Source organism: Alosa alosa, chromosome 19, assembly GCF_017589495.1.
Source record: "Alosa alosa isolate M-15738 ecotype Scorff River chromosome 19, AALO_Geno_1.1, whole genome shotgun sequence".
NCBI lineage: Eukaryota > Metazoa > Chordata > Actinopteri > Clupeiformes > Clupeidae > Alosa > Alosa alosa.
In genome coordinates, this window is record NC_063207.1 from 24,755,338 (window position 1) to 24,772,810 (window position 17,473).

At 42.8% G+C, this 17,473-nt stretch overlaps 3 protein-coding genes across 3 annotated transcripts; all 3 read left to right on the forward strand.

The window, feature by feature from the left end:
• Positions 1-2,783: 2,783 nt before the first annotated feature.
• On the forward strand, positions 2,784-6,042 carry LOC125284204 (B2 bradykinin receptor-like). Its single transcript, XM_048228035.1, has 2 exons — positions 2,784-2,826; positions 3,593-6,042. Exon 2 carries the CDS (start codon positions 3,600-3,602, stop codon positions 4,668-4,670), a length of 1,071 nt encoding a protein of 356 aa, XP_048083992.1. The 5' UTR covers positions 2,784-2,826; positions 3,593-3,599; the 3' UTR covers positions 4,671-6,042.
• A 505-nt stretch (positions 6,043-6,547) lies between these two features.
• LOC125312364 (B2 bradykinin receptor-like) lies at positions 6,548-7,594 on the forward strand. The gene has a single exon (XM_048270872.1). It carries the CDS (start codon positions 6,548-6,550, stop codon positions 7,592-7,594), a length of 1,047 nt encoding a protein of 348 aa, XP_048126829.1.
• Positions 7,595-11,772: 4,178 nt separating this feature from the next.
• bdkrb1 (bradykinin receptor B1) lies at positions 11,773-13,746 on the forward strand. Its single transcript, XM_048228558.1, has 2 exons — positions 11,773-11,882; positions 12,379-13,746. Exon 2 carries the CDS (start codon positions 12,406-12,408, stop codon positions 13,450-13,452), a length of 1,047 nt encoding a protein of 348 aa, XP_048084515.1. The 5' UTR covers positions 11,773-11,882; positions 12,379-12,405; the 3' UTR covers positions 13,453-13,746.
• The last annotated feature ends 3,727 nt before the right edge of the window (positions 13,747-17,473 follow it).

Here is a 17,473-nt window from a genome sequence, read left to right on the forward strand (position 1 = left end):
ATTAGCCTGGCGGGGCCATCCTATATCATTGAGATGTATAGTCTGGCATCGAACCATTCACCTCGCTTAATCCAAGGGGCGGGCAGAGAATTGTCTTTCAAACTGCCTAGGCATGCAATAGGCCAGCGCTTCACGACCATATCCGTATCCGATTCGGCAAAACGGCAAATACATCCTTCTTCAAAGTAATGATTTAAGTGCATTGTGTTGCTCAACTTTCAAAGAAAAGCACAAGTCCAACTCCTCCAAAGTTGACGCCAACGCCGATTCAAACAACCGCTCTTAAGTTCAGCCATAGCCACCTTCCTTGTTGTTCACAGTCTTGGGACTGTCGTTATCCTGTTAAGCCCGCCTTAAGACTCTCTAACAAAATAGAGCTGTGATTGGAGAACATCCACGGTGCTAAGCCAATAGAAATCCCTATGGTTCGATACTAGGCGTACAGGCTGAGCAAATTAATTTGCCGCCAGCTAGGTGCGCGATCTAGATTTCTAGGCTAGGTCAACATCTCAGTGTCTGCCTGGCATAAGTTAGCACCAATTAGCTTCCATGCATAATTCTGTGCTTTTATGACATCACAGAGATTGGCAGTATTTTTAAAATGCAATTAAAAAAGCAATTATTAAAAGCAATTCACAAAAGATTCACTGAACAAAAATGCTGATGTGGTATATGAAAATTTTGCTAAAAATGTGGAGAATGCAATGCAATGAGTAGTTTTCTTCAACCCAATAAAGTACAAATTACAAAATAGTATTTTGTATTTGAAATAAGTATGCTGCCCATCCCTGACTACATAACATAGCTTTACATCATGTGGTGAATATACAGTCGGAAAATTAAGATAAACCCAACGGGCACGGAATATAGAAGACACAATGGCAGTATTTTACCTATCAAGTAGGCCATCTTGCACCCCCAACACATACTCGAAAACACACACAGTCAAGGGCCTTTTCAATACACTTTTTTCTCTATCAATTCGTCTGAGCCAGACAAAAAAAGTCATGCTCCTACCTGTGAGAATGACATTACATAATGAAATTAAAGAAGGCATTCTGGGCATGCATTGGCAATTTCAGACATGCTATTCTCCGTACATATCAGTGTAGCATCAAAATGATCTTGATTGAATGTCTTTTTAATTCTATGTATTTCATTTTTGAGTTTTTTATTTTCAAGTCATCCAAAAGTCATCCAAAAGTATTCAGATTATGTTACATTATTTTTGTAATCCAATGGACTATGTTACTATGTTATTGGCATGTAGTACTCAGTAATAGATTACATTTCAAAGTAATCTGACCCAACACTGGAGATATACCACTGAGAGTAATGGGTGGAAATGGACAAAGCGCTGTGTGAAGAATGGAATATAAGGAAATATGATGAAATTTCATGTATTTTCACGTATTTCATGTATTTTCAACTGTTTATAAGCACCTAGCTCAATATCATTGGGAAGTTCTGGTTCTGCTCTTTCACGTGGTTTCTGTGATTTATGTGTGATAAGTACTCTGTGAGCAATTCAACAGAGAATTAATTTAATATAATTCATATAATATTTTAGGGGGCCTTTGATCATCTTAGGATGGCTTTAGCCCGCCCAAAATAGGCCTAATGACGTCCCTGCTCTCCATCACACCAAGAGACAGTGGCTCAGGAGGTAGAGGAGACAGTTGGCAACTGGAGGGTGGCAGGTCTGGGCCCAGCTCCCCCTGACCTTGTTAAAGTGTCCTTGAGCAAGACACTAAACCCCCATAGTGCTCCTGATGCGCAGGTTGGCGGCGCCTTGCATGGGCCATGGCAACCTTTAATCATCAGTATGTGTTCTGCATCCTGAGTGACCATTGCACTTTGGAGAGAAGTACAATACAAATGGAATCCATTTACTTCCTTGAATAAAATTGTTGAGTGCTATTTCCCCATCCTGCTGCAATTCTCCAGCCTGCTATGGGCACAAATCCAGGTCTTTGAATGAAGGTTTGGTTGCAACAATACAAGGAAACAGTCAACCAACCTCTAGCATTTTGAAATAACTGGTTGCACGATCCCTCATGCATGAGGTTGTGGTAAAGATGATTTCCTTTCTTAAAGGAACAGACTCAGGAGGAATATGAGAGAAGTAAGAGGAGAGAGAGAGAAATCAGGGAGAGAGAGAGAGAGAGAACCAAACTGCTCATGCCTAGCTGCAGATTATATTATGACCTGCCATAAAACAAGAGAAAAGTTGTAACTTTCATGTACCGGTATGTGGCATATTGATGAGTTTATCCTCTTTGTGTACAGCTATTTAATTAAAATTGATTTATGTAGATGTATGTGTGTAAGTGTAGGCATATAATATGTGTTTACATGTGTTTTTTTGTTTTGTTTTGTTTTGTTTTGTTTTTCTACAGTATAGCATTATTGCTGAAGCTATTACTGTCCTTTTAATACCATTTACCGTTTATCCTTTTAATTATTATTATTATTATTATTATTATTATTATTATTATTCATTGATTGATTGTTAACATGTTATAGGCTACTTGTAGCTTTGGCAACAATGACTTTACTCATTCATGCCAATAAAGCACCATTTGATTTGATTTGATTTGAGAGAGAGAGAGTGAAAGAGAGAGAGAGAGGCAAGACTGAGAGGGAAGAGACATGAGAGGGTGTTACTGTATGTAGGAGGGAAAGGATGTGTTCCGCTGGATGATGTCACACCCTAAAATCCTGTCTTTAAAACCAGTGAGCCTTTCAGGGGCGTGTTTCCACAAGCTCAGAGTCTGGACAGAGGGAAGGCTGCTCTCCACTTGCTCCACTTCATCAGTCTGCTAGGTATGTTTATCGCTGATCTGACTAACCAAATGCCAGCATGACTTTCAAATCTGGCCTTTGAATGCATGAACGATTAAATCAGTGTGCATGTACAGTATACTAACACTTATTATAGAATAACCCCAGTAGTCACGTTTTTTTTTTGTGAAAGCTTTTACTTGGTCATGAAAAATATCTTCAACAGGTCTTCTCAGTGAATAAACAGTCTGTTTGGTGCATGAGTAGATGTTTGATTCAACAGGCATCAAACTAATCTCACTAATGTGAGAACAGAAATGTCACTTAGCAAAGCTCACTACATTATGCGTCATGTGATATGTTGCACTGAGCTAATCTTGTGTGTTTGTAAGCCGTTACTGTCACACAGTTAATCAGAAAGTGTCTCTGTGAGCTCACTGAGTCCTCTTTAACTGTGATGTGATAAGATGAATTAACACGCATGAGTGAAATATACTTAGGAATTATAAGCACACCTGCATTTAAGCACTTCATCCTGTTTTGTTTTTCAATAAATGTTTGGCACATTGAAACTTCTCCAGCTTATACAGCATGTTTTGGTTGCTTCTATAAACAGCATGTACTAACACAACTCACAACTCACAACTTGTGTTACTAACACAACTCACAACTCACAACTTGTGTTACTAACACAACTCATCTGTGACTGTCTCAGTCATATTTCCTTTTCCTCTTTGTATGGACATAAGGTATGTTGTTTATCTCACCCCGTGAACACGGTTACAATGAAACACCTGTGTCTCGACAGCTTCCAAATGGATACCAACTATACAACACCAGCCCACTCAGTCTTGCCCTTAACTGACCCTGACAACATATGGAGCAATGGCACCAGTAACGGTAGCCACTGTCCAGATTCCGAGGCCTGGGATTGGTTGTACACCATGCAGCCGGTGTACATGGCCGTCCTTTCCGTGCTAGGCATTATGGGAAACGTATTTGTCCTGGTTGTCTTCTGCTTTCATAAGAAGCCGTGCACCGTGGCCGAGATCTACCTCAGCAACCTGGCGGCGGCCGACTTGCTCCTGCTCTCCTGTCTCCCCTTCTGGGCGGCCAATGTGGCCAACAACTTCAACTGGCAGTTCGGCGGCCTCATGTGCCGCCTGGTCAACGCCGGCATCAAGATGAACATGTATGGGAGTATCCACTTCCTGGTCCTGGTCAGCGGCGACCGCTACGTGGCCCTGGTCCACGCCATGTCGCACGGGCGCATGCGACGGCCGCGCTACGCCAAACTCAGCTGCCTGGCCGTGTGGAGCCTGGGGCTACTCCTCAGCATGCCCACTCTCAACTTCCGCCAGGTGCGCTACCTGGCCCAGTACAACGTAACCGCCTGCATCATCGAGTACCCCAGCCTGGAGGTCGAGTTTGCCTGTGACGCCATACTCCTCCTGCTGGGCTTCGTGGCGCCCCTGGCGGCCATCTCGTACTGCACGTACCGCATCGTCCGAGCACTGCATGGCCAGCGTGTGGAGCGCTTCAACGCGGAGAACACCGAGCGCAAGGCCACCTTCCTGGTGCTCGCCGTACTGCTGGCCTTCCTGCTCTGCTGGATCCCTTTCCACCTGCTGACCATCGTGGACATCCTGTATCGCCTCGGCATGGTGGGCGGCTGTGCCCTTGACCAGGCGCTGGACATCTGCAGCCAGCTGTTCACTTACCTGGCCTTCAGCAACAGCCTGCTCAACCCCATCCTCTATGTGATCGTGGGGAAGAACTTCAGGAAGAAGGTCTACGAGCTGGGTAAGCAGATCAGCCTGATTAGGAAGAAGGCCGGCTCCACCAAGTCACAGCTGTCAACGCTGAAAACGTTTGCGTCAAATTGATGAGCAGCATGCTGAATGATCAAGTGACCTTCAAAGATACATCCAAGCAAAGTGTTGGATGTAGATTACAGTCCTTTGCGCTGACAGGAATCTGCCCGATTGCTGCAAATGATTTGCCATTTTTCAGTATTAATATGATATGATCAAAAGTCTTACATAACAAACACTGAACAGTATTGAATTGTTTTCAAGATGTTGCAAAACATATTGCACTGTATGTAGTTCCGTAAAATTGTACAATTTACATTTAAAAGTCTTTAAGCTGGCTTTAAGAGTTAATTGCACATATTTGGTAACTGCCCTTATGGTTGGCACTTGTCTTTTATGACCATTTTTATGACATAAATTCTGTTTTAGTCATCATATCCCTGCTCTGGATAGCCTTTTTTCTTTTAAGCTCGCAATGCCAGTATGTCACCCCGGCATCCCTGTCTCTTTCTGGTCCAACAGTTATTGACCATTTCGTGAGTTGATGATGATGATGATGATGAAGGTGACGACAATGATGATATTCAAGGGTGTCTCAATCAGCTCTGCCTTTTCTAAACTCCAATGTTACCTCAGTTAACTAGATGTGTGGCCTATTGATATATTGATGCACAGTTTCATGTGTTTTTGTTGTCAACAATATTAGGATCTTGCATTCATTCAAAATTATATGTGTTGTTGTTGTTTATCACTTTGCTAAATGGACTGTGGAATTGTTACTTACAGTACTAGCGGAAATATTATATATCAGTGTTACTGGTGATTTAATAACAATAATACTGTCTCTGTATATTTTCTATCAAGATTTTCTAAACAAGAGAGTATACATTGATAACAAAATGTTGTTTATGTATGTATTGTACTGTATCTGTTCATGTCAGTTGATTATCATTGCCATTTTTTGACATTTTGAGTTTTAAATAAACAGTTTTTGACAGCATGGTAGTGAAATGAAGGAAACCATGATCAGATCCCATCTGAGAAAATGAAAACTCTATACTTAGTGGTGAACAAGCCTAAATGTATCTAAAGACAATATGAGTCATGATGTGGTGTTTTTTTTTCCGGGAACAATTTCCGGGTGTTTTTGCGGCACAGTCTGCTGGTACCTTGTAAAGAGTATGTCGCAGAGTTTCCACTAGTGACACAGACAGATTTTTCTTGGGTCTGGAACAGCAAACTTTGAAAATTGTCCTCCTTATTTTTGTTTGTCGGTCAGACAGGCGTCCAGACATGTGGTCGGCCCGCAGATTCATGCTTCTTGCCAGACAGGAAAAGACTTCTGACTGTGTCAGATTTTTTTAACCAATGTGTGGGCATATAAAAAACATACTTAATCATCTGCCATTGCTTTCTTATGTATTTTTATCTCTAATAAAGCCCCTCTCCAGGAGTGGTGTCACCAGTTCTTCTCTTTTCATTTGACCGTGGTTGTGGTTTAAGTATTTTAATCTTAGATCTGCAGCACTGGAGCAGGGTAACAGAGTGGTCTCATCAGACTGGGAGGGGCTGCATTGTGTAACATGCAGAGCGGTTTACGAACAGACATGGGCCATCTGTTGCCTCTGAGCCTATCTACAAATCATCAGGTTATTTTATTTTAAAAGGTCCAAGGGTGATAGCAACCTCACGTACCACCTCCATTTGCTCCCACTGCTCAGCAAAGTGGAAAAAATGGTCCTCTTCAGCAGAGCATGTAGTAAATTGTGCAGTAAGTCACAGTCTTTGTGGTTGCTCGGTAACAGGCCTTGCACAGGGGTCAGTGCAAAAACAAGTGATTTATTTTCTTTTCTTTATACTGTATGACGGTTGTTGAGGAGTTGTTTATGAGAGGTATGATAGGAGTTGTTTTTTAAAACCCATCATTTCTCTGTTGAAGCAGTATCAGCATGACATTGAATGCCTCTGAGAATGTGCTGTTTGGGATCGTCCACGGCGACGAGGGCGACTGCAATCACACAGAAGCCTGGGAGTGGGTCTACACCATGCAGCCGGCCTACATGAGCGCTATCTGCACGCTGGGCATCGCTGGCAACGCCTTCGTCCTCGCCGTCCTCTGCCTGCAGCGGCAGCACCGCACCGTGGCCGACATCTACCTGGGCAATCTGGCCGTGGCCGACCTGTTGATGGTCTGCTGCCTGCCCTTCTGGATCAGCACCATCCTGCACCACTTCAACTGGGCCTACGGGACGGCCGCGTGCAAGCTCGTGGGCCTACTGATCGGGATGAACTACCTGTGCACCGTGCTCTTCCTGACCGTGGTGAGCGTTGACCGCTACGCGGTGTTGGCCAAGCCGCTGACCCACCGGCCGAGGAGGCGCGTGACCGTGGCCTGGGCCGTGTGCGCCGGCGTCTGGGCGCTGGGCGGCCTGCTCAGCTTCCCGGCCCTCCTCTACCGCTCGGTGGACTTCATCCCCGACCTGGGCGTGGAGGCTTGCCAGCTGGACTATCCCCACCCGAGCTGGCGCATCCGCTTCAACGTCACCGCCAACCTGGTGGGCTTCGTCATCCCCGTGCCCGTAGTGGCGTTCAGCAGCTATCACATCGTGCGCATCCTCAACGACAAACGTGTGCGCAGGAGCACCACGGGTCATGTGGAGAGAAGGGCTGCCTTCCTGGTGCTGGTGATGCTCGCTGTGTTCGTCCTGTGCTGGCTGCCCTTCCAGCTGGTCATGTTCCTGGACACCTTGCACTACTACGAGATCATCTCTGGTTGTCACCTGGAGCACAGCTTGGACATTTGGACCCAACTGGCCACCTACATTGGCTATAGCAACAGCGCCATTAACCCCTTCCTTTACGTGATTGTTGGCAAACACTTCAGGCAGAGGGCTGACACCCTTTTAAACATAGTCCTGAGCTGTGATAACAGACAGGCCATTTTTGTAGACAAATCTAGTGTAAGGTCTAAATACACTGAGTGCAGCACGGTGTGATCTCTGCTCCTTATATTGTTCTGCATTATATCTTCATCACTACTTGAAAAGCATTTCACGTTTTTTCATGACTGTTAATGACTATGAATGTTTAATGACTGTTGACCCAAATACCTTGCAATTCTATTACAGTTTGTGGTTTGTTGGAACGATATTTCCTATCCAAACAGTAAGTTGTAGATACTCTGAGACATCAATGTGATTTTACTGGCATTATTGAATTTGAATTGAATTGAATTAAATCGTAATCAATACTGTAACAGTTGACTAAGGTTGCATAAGTGTAATGTTTCTTAAGAGACATACTTTTGTGTATATCGTATCTATTATGTATATATTTCATATCGTGTTTGTGCACCCACTGTACACCAAATATGCTAAATAACAGATGGATTATATATGAACTTGAATGTAGAATTAAAACAAAGTTACTAGCTGTTAAATGTTCTTTTCGGTTAATTAGAAACTTGAATGAGAGACTCGCTAGTGTGCATCTCTACACTTTATCTCTGACTCTCCTTAACAACACACATTGTACCATCCCTCCTTTTTCTCCAACTAGAAAGACAGTGTATTGTTAAACTAGGATAAACCAACTAAGTTGGTCATATTAAACAAGTTACAACTTACATATGTCAGCTATATTACAAGGGATTACATTGTCTCCGGAGCAACTTGGGGTTAAGTTCCTTTAAAGGCACAACGGTGGAAGCTGGGAATTGAACCAACAACTTTCAGGCTACTGCACGCTAGCCCAGCTCCTTAACCACTACACTACCACCGCCCATCTCTTAGGTGAGTCCCTTGGAAGTGACCTCAAGGGCCCTATCGTGCACCTGGCGCAACGTGGAACAAAGTGTGACGCAAAGTCCTATTCATATCGTACACCCAGTTAGTGATGAATTTGTTGCCATGTGCTCCACTTTGATTAAACCTTGCACCCAATTAACAACGTAAGGTGTGGTCTGGCACATCCAAAAATCGCTATCTTACACACTCTAAAAATCATTACGCCACTGATAGTGACGCATTACACTCTATAGTGAAAGTCGCATGTAAAGCAAAGCTGCAGACACACTGTCACGAGATGTAAGCAACCCTTAGCAACCAGTCCCAAACAATTCCTCTGCAGGATAAATATCCTCAGGATTTTTATTCAGTCATTTGAACATTATTGGCTGGAGTAAGTGTTGCTTTTTTCAGGCTATGCTTTCGATTGTAACCCCTTGTCAGTCAATAGTGAAAGTAAATAACTGTGTAGAACTGTCTTGCCATGAGACAGTGAGACCTTGACTTGACTATGAGGTCACGGTGAATGTAAATGTAATGTAAATGTAAATGTAAATGTAAATGTAAATGTAAATGTAAATCAGGTTTCTTGGCCTAGTATATTGCGTATACAAGGAATTTGGTCTTTGCATTTATCCCATCCATGAATTAGTGAACACACAGTGAGGTGATGCACACACTAACTCAGAGCAGTGAGCTGCCTTGCCACAGCGGCGCTCGGGGAGCAGTGAGGGGTTAGGTGCCTTGCTCAAGGGCACTTCAGCCATTCCCACTAGTCAGGGATCAAACCGGCAACCCTCCGGTTCCAAGCCGGAAGCCCTTGTAGGCTATACTCTGCTAATCATACACAGGTTTTAGTAAAGCAACTAACAAGCAGATTCCCTCAGATGCGTTGACTGTCCAAATTTGATATTGCGCTGCTGCCCTTTTAAAGGGAATGACGGATGTCATTCTCATTGGTTTAAACAAGGATGTTATGCCCAAAACACACCCATGACCCTCAGATCGCCAAGATAGGGCCCCAAGTGTCTCTGGTTCTCTCCGAACAGTCTCCGCTCTCCAGTTTGACCATGTGTTGCTGTCCAGCGCCATTACCGTGGCTGGTGTCCAGTGTATAGCAAGTTGCTTCCTACTGCAATCTCCCCTGGCCCCAACTCCCTAGCACAGCAAACTTTAGCAAACTGTCATTGTCGCATGACATGTTGTAGGACTGTTTGTGTTCTTCTGCTTATCTGTGTCTACTGAGTGTGACAGCTACATACATCCGTCTGCCGGAAATAAACACCACCTCTACTTCTGGAGTCTCTCCAGCATTCTTTATAATATTTTGGGTGCACTGAGTGAAGGCGTCTTTGTGGTGGTCTGTTGTCAGGCTGCACCACTATTTTTCTTCCATATGTGTATTGGGGACATTTCTTCATCTCAAACAGTATACAGTAGCTATAAACACATGCCCTCTCTCTGTGGTTGTGAGTGCTCTGCTGACTTTATGCTATCATCTGACTTGCCTGCGTGCTGCTCTAAGCCCTGTTTCAGAAGAGGACGAGGTCTATTCCTGCGTTGTAGTCCTCCATTCATGTTGATTTCCTTAGAATCACTATATCATTTTCTCTTTAGACCATTCTGCCACTCTGCATATCTGACTGAGGTATCTGTTTTGTTACTTTGTTATGTGATTCTTTTTTTAATGTCTGTCAGATTGAAAACTTTCCATCACTTGAATAAATCTCCATGAAAAGGTATTCTCCACTATTTTAAAAGATATTTGTGATTGTAAAACACATGTACATAACTGTTGATAATATTCTGTAATGTAATGTACAGGAATACAAATCTAAAAGGACCCACAATGACCACACAGCCCTTTTACATCCATTATCTCCCTCTCACTCACTGATGGTCTTGTAATTTGTCACCATGGTGTCTACCATATAATACAGTCTACACTCTCTTTTACCCTCGCCACTGATGCACCCCCTTAGTCAGCCCACTTATCCTCCAGTCTATGCCCACCCTCAGATGCCTATCAGGTTTCCGCCACTAATATCAATTGTCCATTTCCCACTATCCATGTCAGTCCATTCATTCATCATTTCTGATGTCCAACATAACCTCCCCCACCCACATTCTCCCAATTCTTATTACCCCATCACCAGGCCATCATTGAAATATGCCTCAGGTTTAGACTCATCAGTCATATTCAAGCTCTTCAGCGGGCATTCTATCCATTGTTTACTCAGCTGAAACCACCATAATTGTTATGGCAGCAGATCCAGTATCTGTGTCATTCAGGAATTAGGAAAGCACTCTGGAAAGTAATGGTCGCGTGCAAAAATCGTGTTTTCAACAAAAAATCTTTATCTAAGAAAATGTCTATTTCAATTTACATAAACAATAATAAAAGGTTTCTTCCTATTACAGTTCCTTCAGTAAGCTCTCAACACGACAAGCACGGTCAAAAAACTGTGTGCATCCGTGCTCCCCAATCCATCCATCTCTCATCTACCAGTCTTCAAGCCCAAAATGCGTCTTTACACACGCTATCAAAATAAAAGTCTCAATTTTTAAATTACTATTAATTTAGACTGAGATTATGCTTTCTTTCATGAAATGATACATAAATTACAATAATACTCATACACAAATAAACAAATATGAAATCTTATCTATGGCTCTAACAATAATAAATAAATAAATAAATAATGACCCAAGGTCATTTCACAAACAGTTTGGTACTAACAAACACACAACTATGTAAAACAAAGCAAAAACAAGCAAAAAAGCAGATCAACCTACCCGTTAACACACTAACCTACAGTACAGTGTGTAGATGTACTTCCATGAACTTTCCTAGACTTACACTAAGCCTTGTGAAGGGAAATGATTCACTGGTGCTTTATGTATCCATGTAATGATTTTGATTCAAAGTCAATGTAAGAATACAGTTAATCAGTAGCCTACAACACAGCATCCTGTTATATTTCAATGTTAGAAAGAAAGAAAGAGTAGCCTCAAGAGTAGAGTAGCATGGCTCTCTTTATTAATGATATCTTTCTAGCCAACTCCTCTGTTTGGGTGTGCATTCCTTCACCATGTTTATTCATGATATTTCAATGCTGTATCATAAAATGTATCACTGATAAGAGTGAACCATCACACATACCAATCTTAATTGATATGTCCTAAATATTCTCACATTATGTTAACAACAATCAGGCTTGCCCTGTCTAAAGACTGATATCTTCAGAGGATAACTCCTTAAGTGTTAAAGCGTATGTACCGCCCCTCAAGTGTTTAGGCCACAGTCTCTATCCAGTAAACAAGAAGATACATCTGAGTTGCAAGCAAGTCGAGCCTGGCTGAGGCTTGGGGTGAGGAATGCTACATTGTATACACTGAGCTCCGCTCTGTAAGCTGCCTGAACAGGAGGAATGAATGTGAATTAGAGGCTCTTCATTTTCAACCAAACACTGAACTTTGTCCCCCCAAAAATCTCCAGGTATGCCGCTGTTTGTTTATCATGCATGCTACTTTAGGAACTAGAAGAGTTGTGAGTTGGCTTTTTAGCTTATTAAAATTATGTGGTAACCACCGCATGATCTATCATGGTGTGTTCGAATGGCCCGTCATTTTTTACTTTGTGAGATTCTCTGTGTTGATCCTCACTTTATGATGATGTTTGTAATTCTGTAACTTCAGTGCAGGCAACGGCCAGGTTTTGTTGAGGCATAAGTGAGATTTAGAATAGTTTTAAAATCCCAGCACACAAATTAATCTTCAGAATTCACAGATTTTTAAATAGCCTATGTTGCATAATTGAATTATGTCTTCAAATTGAAAAAGATAAGCTGATTTAGTCAGATAGGACCTATTGGACCTAGAGAAAACTTAGACAAGATTTTGAAAATCCCAGACAGTAGTGTAAATACAGCTTTCACTCAGATTTTTGGAAATGGTTTCTGAGAGCTGCGCTTTGTTTTGCCTTTCTACAGTAGATAGCAGAGCCATTACGGTAAGTGAGTATGGATATGTACCAGACCCCAAACATCAGCATTCCCACATTCCCTACTATGGCAGAGAATGACACTGCCTGGGACCTGGTCCATGCTATCCTCCCACCCTATATCTTCACCCTCAGTGTGGTGGGAATTCTGGGAAATGCCTTTGTTCTTGGCGTGTTCCTGCTTCAGAGGGCCAAGTGGAGCGTCCCGGAAATTTACCTGGGCAACCTCGCGCTGGCTGACCTTGTGATGCTGGCCCTGTTGCCCTTCTGGGGCGTCAACGTGCTCAACGACTACAACTGGCCGTTTGGGGAATTCATGTGCATTGTGGTCAGCCTCTCCCTCACCACCAACATGTACACCAGCGTCTTCCTCCTCGCCATGATCAGCGTGGACCGCTACCTGGCCCTGGTGCAGACCATGAAGGCCCGTTGGCTGCGGCGGACATGCTACGCCAAGGCGATCTGCGCCGTCCTGTGGGTCCTCGGCGTGGCCGTGTGCGCCCCTGTGCTGCCCCACAGGAAGCTGGAGTACGACCCCGAGTACAGCGTCATGTCCTGCTTCCTCGACTACCCGCACGACTCCTGGAGGGTGGCTCACCACGTGCTGCTCAACCTGATGGGCTTCGCCCTGCCTTTCCTGGCCATTTCCTTCTGTAGCGTCAACGTGGTCAGAGCGCTGAACCAGAGGAGGGACAACGCGTGCAGCTCGGACCGGTCGGACAGGAAGGCCACGACACTGGTGTACGCCGTCACGCTCTTCTTCCTCGTCTGCTGGGGTCCGTTCCACCTGTTCACCTTCTTGGACTTGCTGTGCGACTTCCAGGTGTTGGAGGTGGCCGAATGGCAGGAGGTGACGGCCATCGGGAACCAGTTTGCGACGTACTTCGCCTTCCTGAACAGCAGTCTGAATCCAGTGCTGTACGTCTGCACCGGGCAGTACTTCAGGAGGAAACTCAGCGAGATCTATCGCAGATATGAGCGCTCCAGAGGATCGGACGTGACCACGCAGCGGTCAGTTGTGTCGACGCTTCTGCACAAAACGGATCACATCAGGCCTGTTGTCTAATAAAGTTATCAAGTGAGTAGAGCATGATGCGAGCTGGGTAGTTAGGGTGGGTTTTCAGGCCAATAGGTGTACAGTGAAAAATAACTTAAAGTTTATTTCAATCTGTGGGCCCTAATTTGAATGATGGGCAAAGTGTAAACTTTTATGTCTAAGTCTAACTGAAGCTAATTTAATAACGAGGCAAAATCCATTTGCTAATATAAAACCATGAAAAATATCCAAAGCATGAACATCAAGCATGCCTGTTATTTAAATTAGATTCTTGTGACAATTTACTCTTTATTAACAATGGACCCTTCTGTAATAAAGAGTCAGAATAAATATTTTTTCCATCATTTATTATTTTTTTGTTGTGAGTGTTTTTAAGTCTTTCAGGAGCATGCTAGCTTATCTCTCCTGGCTGTTGGAGGGGTGGAGAAGAAGCACAGATGTGTGCGCTTCTGTAAATAGTTTCATTAAAGCCAAAGCTCAGCGGCTTTATGTGACAAAGTGCAGGGCCTCCGAGGGGAAGCTTGCTGTTTGAGCTGTACAGAGATCACGGTATCTTAAAACAGATCTTAAACCTCATCCTATGTTTATGATCACTCCTCCACATCCTGCATATTTGACTCAGTCTCTCTCAAACTCGTGTACTTTCACTACTTGAAAATTCAGATAGGCCAGATTCTCTCCCCTTAATAAACCACAACCATAGAATGATACTGTATAGAACAGATATTCTTGTATTCCTGTCCTGAAAACAGGACACAAGAAGAAACATACAAATTATAATATATAATATATAAAATTTGTGAAAATGTATCTTAAATCTCTCTGTATAGGTGAACAGCTGTAAGTACTGTTATTAAATAAAACTTCTATGGAGAATATGAAACATTTGTCTCTAAACAAATGTAATGTGTTTAACAGTGTTGTTGTGCTCTTCTGTTTGGACAGATCCACAGAGGCTGTTCAGCATGTTTAACCAGAACGCTGATCAAAGTGTAAATTATAGGTCAAAGGGGCTGCCACCTTGTGGGCAGTATGGTGGAGTGCGCCATCATGCCAATGCTACTCTGCACGTATGTGATAAGAACTTTTCACGTGTTGTTTTACTCTTTTGGGAAGATAAGCTTGTCTATGCTGTCACAGATTAGTTCATACCTTTTTACTCAAGTACTTAGAGTTGTGCAAGATCTCTCTTATCTTCATATACAAAGTGATGTGGCGAGCCAGAGTAAGCTTGTGAGATGTCTAATATTTTAGCTTCCTGTTTCCACTGTCTGTGGTTGCTGAGGCACACAAACAAGAGCATCAGTGCAATAACAGCACAAGAAAACTAGACCAATTAATGGTTTGTATGCTGGTGAAAGGCAACACAAAACACTCAACATAATTGCATTGGGAGAGTTTTTTTAGAAACGGTCTAGTCTGTGTTTGTGTTTCCTTCCTGTGCACTCTTCTCCATTCATCACAGATAAGAGTGATATGAGTAGGGTTTCCCACTGTAGGCGTTCTATGTACACTACTAATATTACTACCAGCAGTGGTGTAGTCTACGTAGAACGCAGGTATACGCCGTATACCTACCTCAAAATTTTGGTTATTTCAGTATACCCACTTAAAATTAATTTTCATTTCATTAGTTTCATCAACGGCCACTTCTCATGGAAGCCTTGTAATTTAACAACACAACGATATTACACTTTACAATATTCATTCAGAGATTGCGGCAGTCAATCTCCCATGGATTCTCCGTCAGTTGTTTCCAGATATGAAACCATGCAGCGTTGACCACTGGCACTGCTTTCTATGGGGACGAATGGCTGAATGTCAGATCACCGCCATGTTTAACCGGTATTAAATATTGCCAGCATCAATCACCCTTCCCCCCGACCCCGAGCTGCCAGGTTAAAGCAGCAGCATAGCAGCGTTCCAGGTTTTTAGTTGGGGACGATGAGGATGGCCAGGCGCAAAGGACAGCAAGACCTTCGGAACTTTTTTAATAAGGTTGCCCGACCTGATGTTTCCGAAGGTAAGTTAAAAGTCAAAAACATCATTCACGCTTTTTATGAGACTTGTATTGCTACCAAGTTACCCTTCTCCCCACTAATTGTCGCATATGTGGAAGGGGGGTTTGGGGGTCCTCCCCCAGAATTTTTTTCATTTGTTTGATGTGATTTCCTGTATTCTGGTGCATTTTGGTAGCTTAGAAATCTAGACACACCCTAGCGGCATCAAATTACATTTGCTTCCAGGGCTAGTCTAGCAACTCTCCGTTGGCTTGTGAGCTCGAAAAATTAAACTTCTATCAGGCCAATCAAATCGTCTATAGAGTCGTTAGGGGGCATAACATAATGATTGATGGCAGAGTTGCAGCGGTTTGGCTTGAATTCCTGCTACTTGAAAACAAAGAAGATGGATATTGCTGTTGGCCAACAGTGTAACCACGAGTTAAGCTTGTTTTGAGATGGCAAAAGTTTGAACTAGCCAACTAGCTCGCTGGTGGGAAAGCATGGGACTCAGTGCTGTCTATTGCGTGCAGAGGGAATTTGAAAGACAACCGATTATCCCGCCCCTCGAGCACTGCGAACGTTTTAATGTGGGTCTGGCTCGTCAGGCTAGCATTTTGGGGATGGCCAATACTAAATTCAATCAGATTCATAGCCTACATCCTGATGTGTTGATATTGAGGCAATGATTCCATGCAAAGGCTTGGGCTTCAGGGCCCCCTGACACCTTGGGCCCCTGGGTCTGGGCCCGGAAGGCCCGTGCAGTAATCCATCCCTGGGACCAGGGTCTCAGAGTTAAATGAATGATTGGTATCAAAGGGATCTAGCCTACTACTAGGACCATGGGCGTCGGAGGCATTGTGAAAGTGGGTGGGACATTTCAGAGAGGGGGGTATGGGGTCCTCCCCAGAAATTTTTTTTTTGGACTAGATGCAATTTCCTGAATTCTGGTACATTTTAACAGGTTATTTAGATACTTCTATATAACAAAATAAAGCCAGCCTACTGAAATTAATAAAAAGTAAATCATGCATAATTTAAAACTAACTCAATATAGGCTACTTGGCTGCATAATAAGGTTTCCATTACAGCACATGAGCGTTCAATGAGCGATGAAAGCAGATGGTTTGTTTGAAATCCCGACACTCTTTCAACTACATGGAGCGTAATAGTGATCATCAAATACCACCCCAGATTTCAGTGCCCATCAGTCCCAACATTTAACAATATAATCAAACAGTCAAAAGTAAATTAAATATCAAACTAAACCGTGAATCCAATGAAAATGACAATGAAGCACTAAACAGATGCTGAAAACAGCACTGGTATTTCAATACGGCAAAAGTGAGGGGTCCAAACTAACCATTTTAAAAGTGGGTGGGTGTTTTGTAAGAATTTAAGAAATGTTTGTATATTTTAACTTTTAAATGCATCAATCAGGTGCACTTTCAAAATAAATTCAGAGGTCAGACTTGCTTATTTTTATGGAAATATTTGTGCTGTAGCCTGAGCTATTTTGCACTTCAGAATTATAACCATGCACTCACAGGTGGAATAGTTAGGGTGATATTGCAATAAGTTCACAACCACAAAAACATATGCTACATTTCACAGTTTAGAAATGTTAAAAAATGTGTTGACATTTCAGCACTCCATGAAATTATGCAGAAGTGGTCACCTGTGTTATTCAGCTAGTTTATTTAAGATAATATATTGGTCATTGTAATGGCCATAGCCTATAGCCTACATGCTATTCCTTTTTCAGGATGTACCCATATCTGCATGATGTGAATGTTTGCATATGGCTTATGTCAGGCTTTATATAAATATTTGTGTCTCGTTATTTGATTTTCTTCATATTTTTGCATTAATGTCACTAGGAAGCATGGTAATATAAATATATTCATTTATCTGTAATGGGATTGGCTGGAACCTGACAATATAAGAACCACGATAGTGGGATAATCTATGGCTGAGCAATTTACAAAAATGTATGTAGGCCTACTGACAAATAGTTTACATTAGAATAC

Coding starts and splice junctions, on each gene's coding strand:
- LOC125284204 (XM_048228035.1), top strand. CDS start 3,600: ATGGATACCAACTATACAACACCAGCCCACTCAGTCTTGCCCTTAACT.
- LOC125312364 (XM_048270872.1), top strand. CDS start 6,548: ATGACATTGAATGCCTCTGAGAATGTGCTGTTTGGGATCGTCCACGGC.
- bdkrb1 (XM_048228558.1), top strand. CDS start 12,406: ATGGATATGTACCAGACCCCAAACATCAGCATTCCCACATTCCCTACT.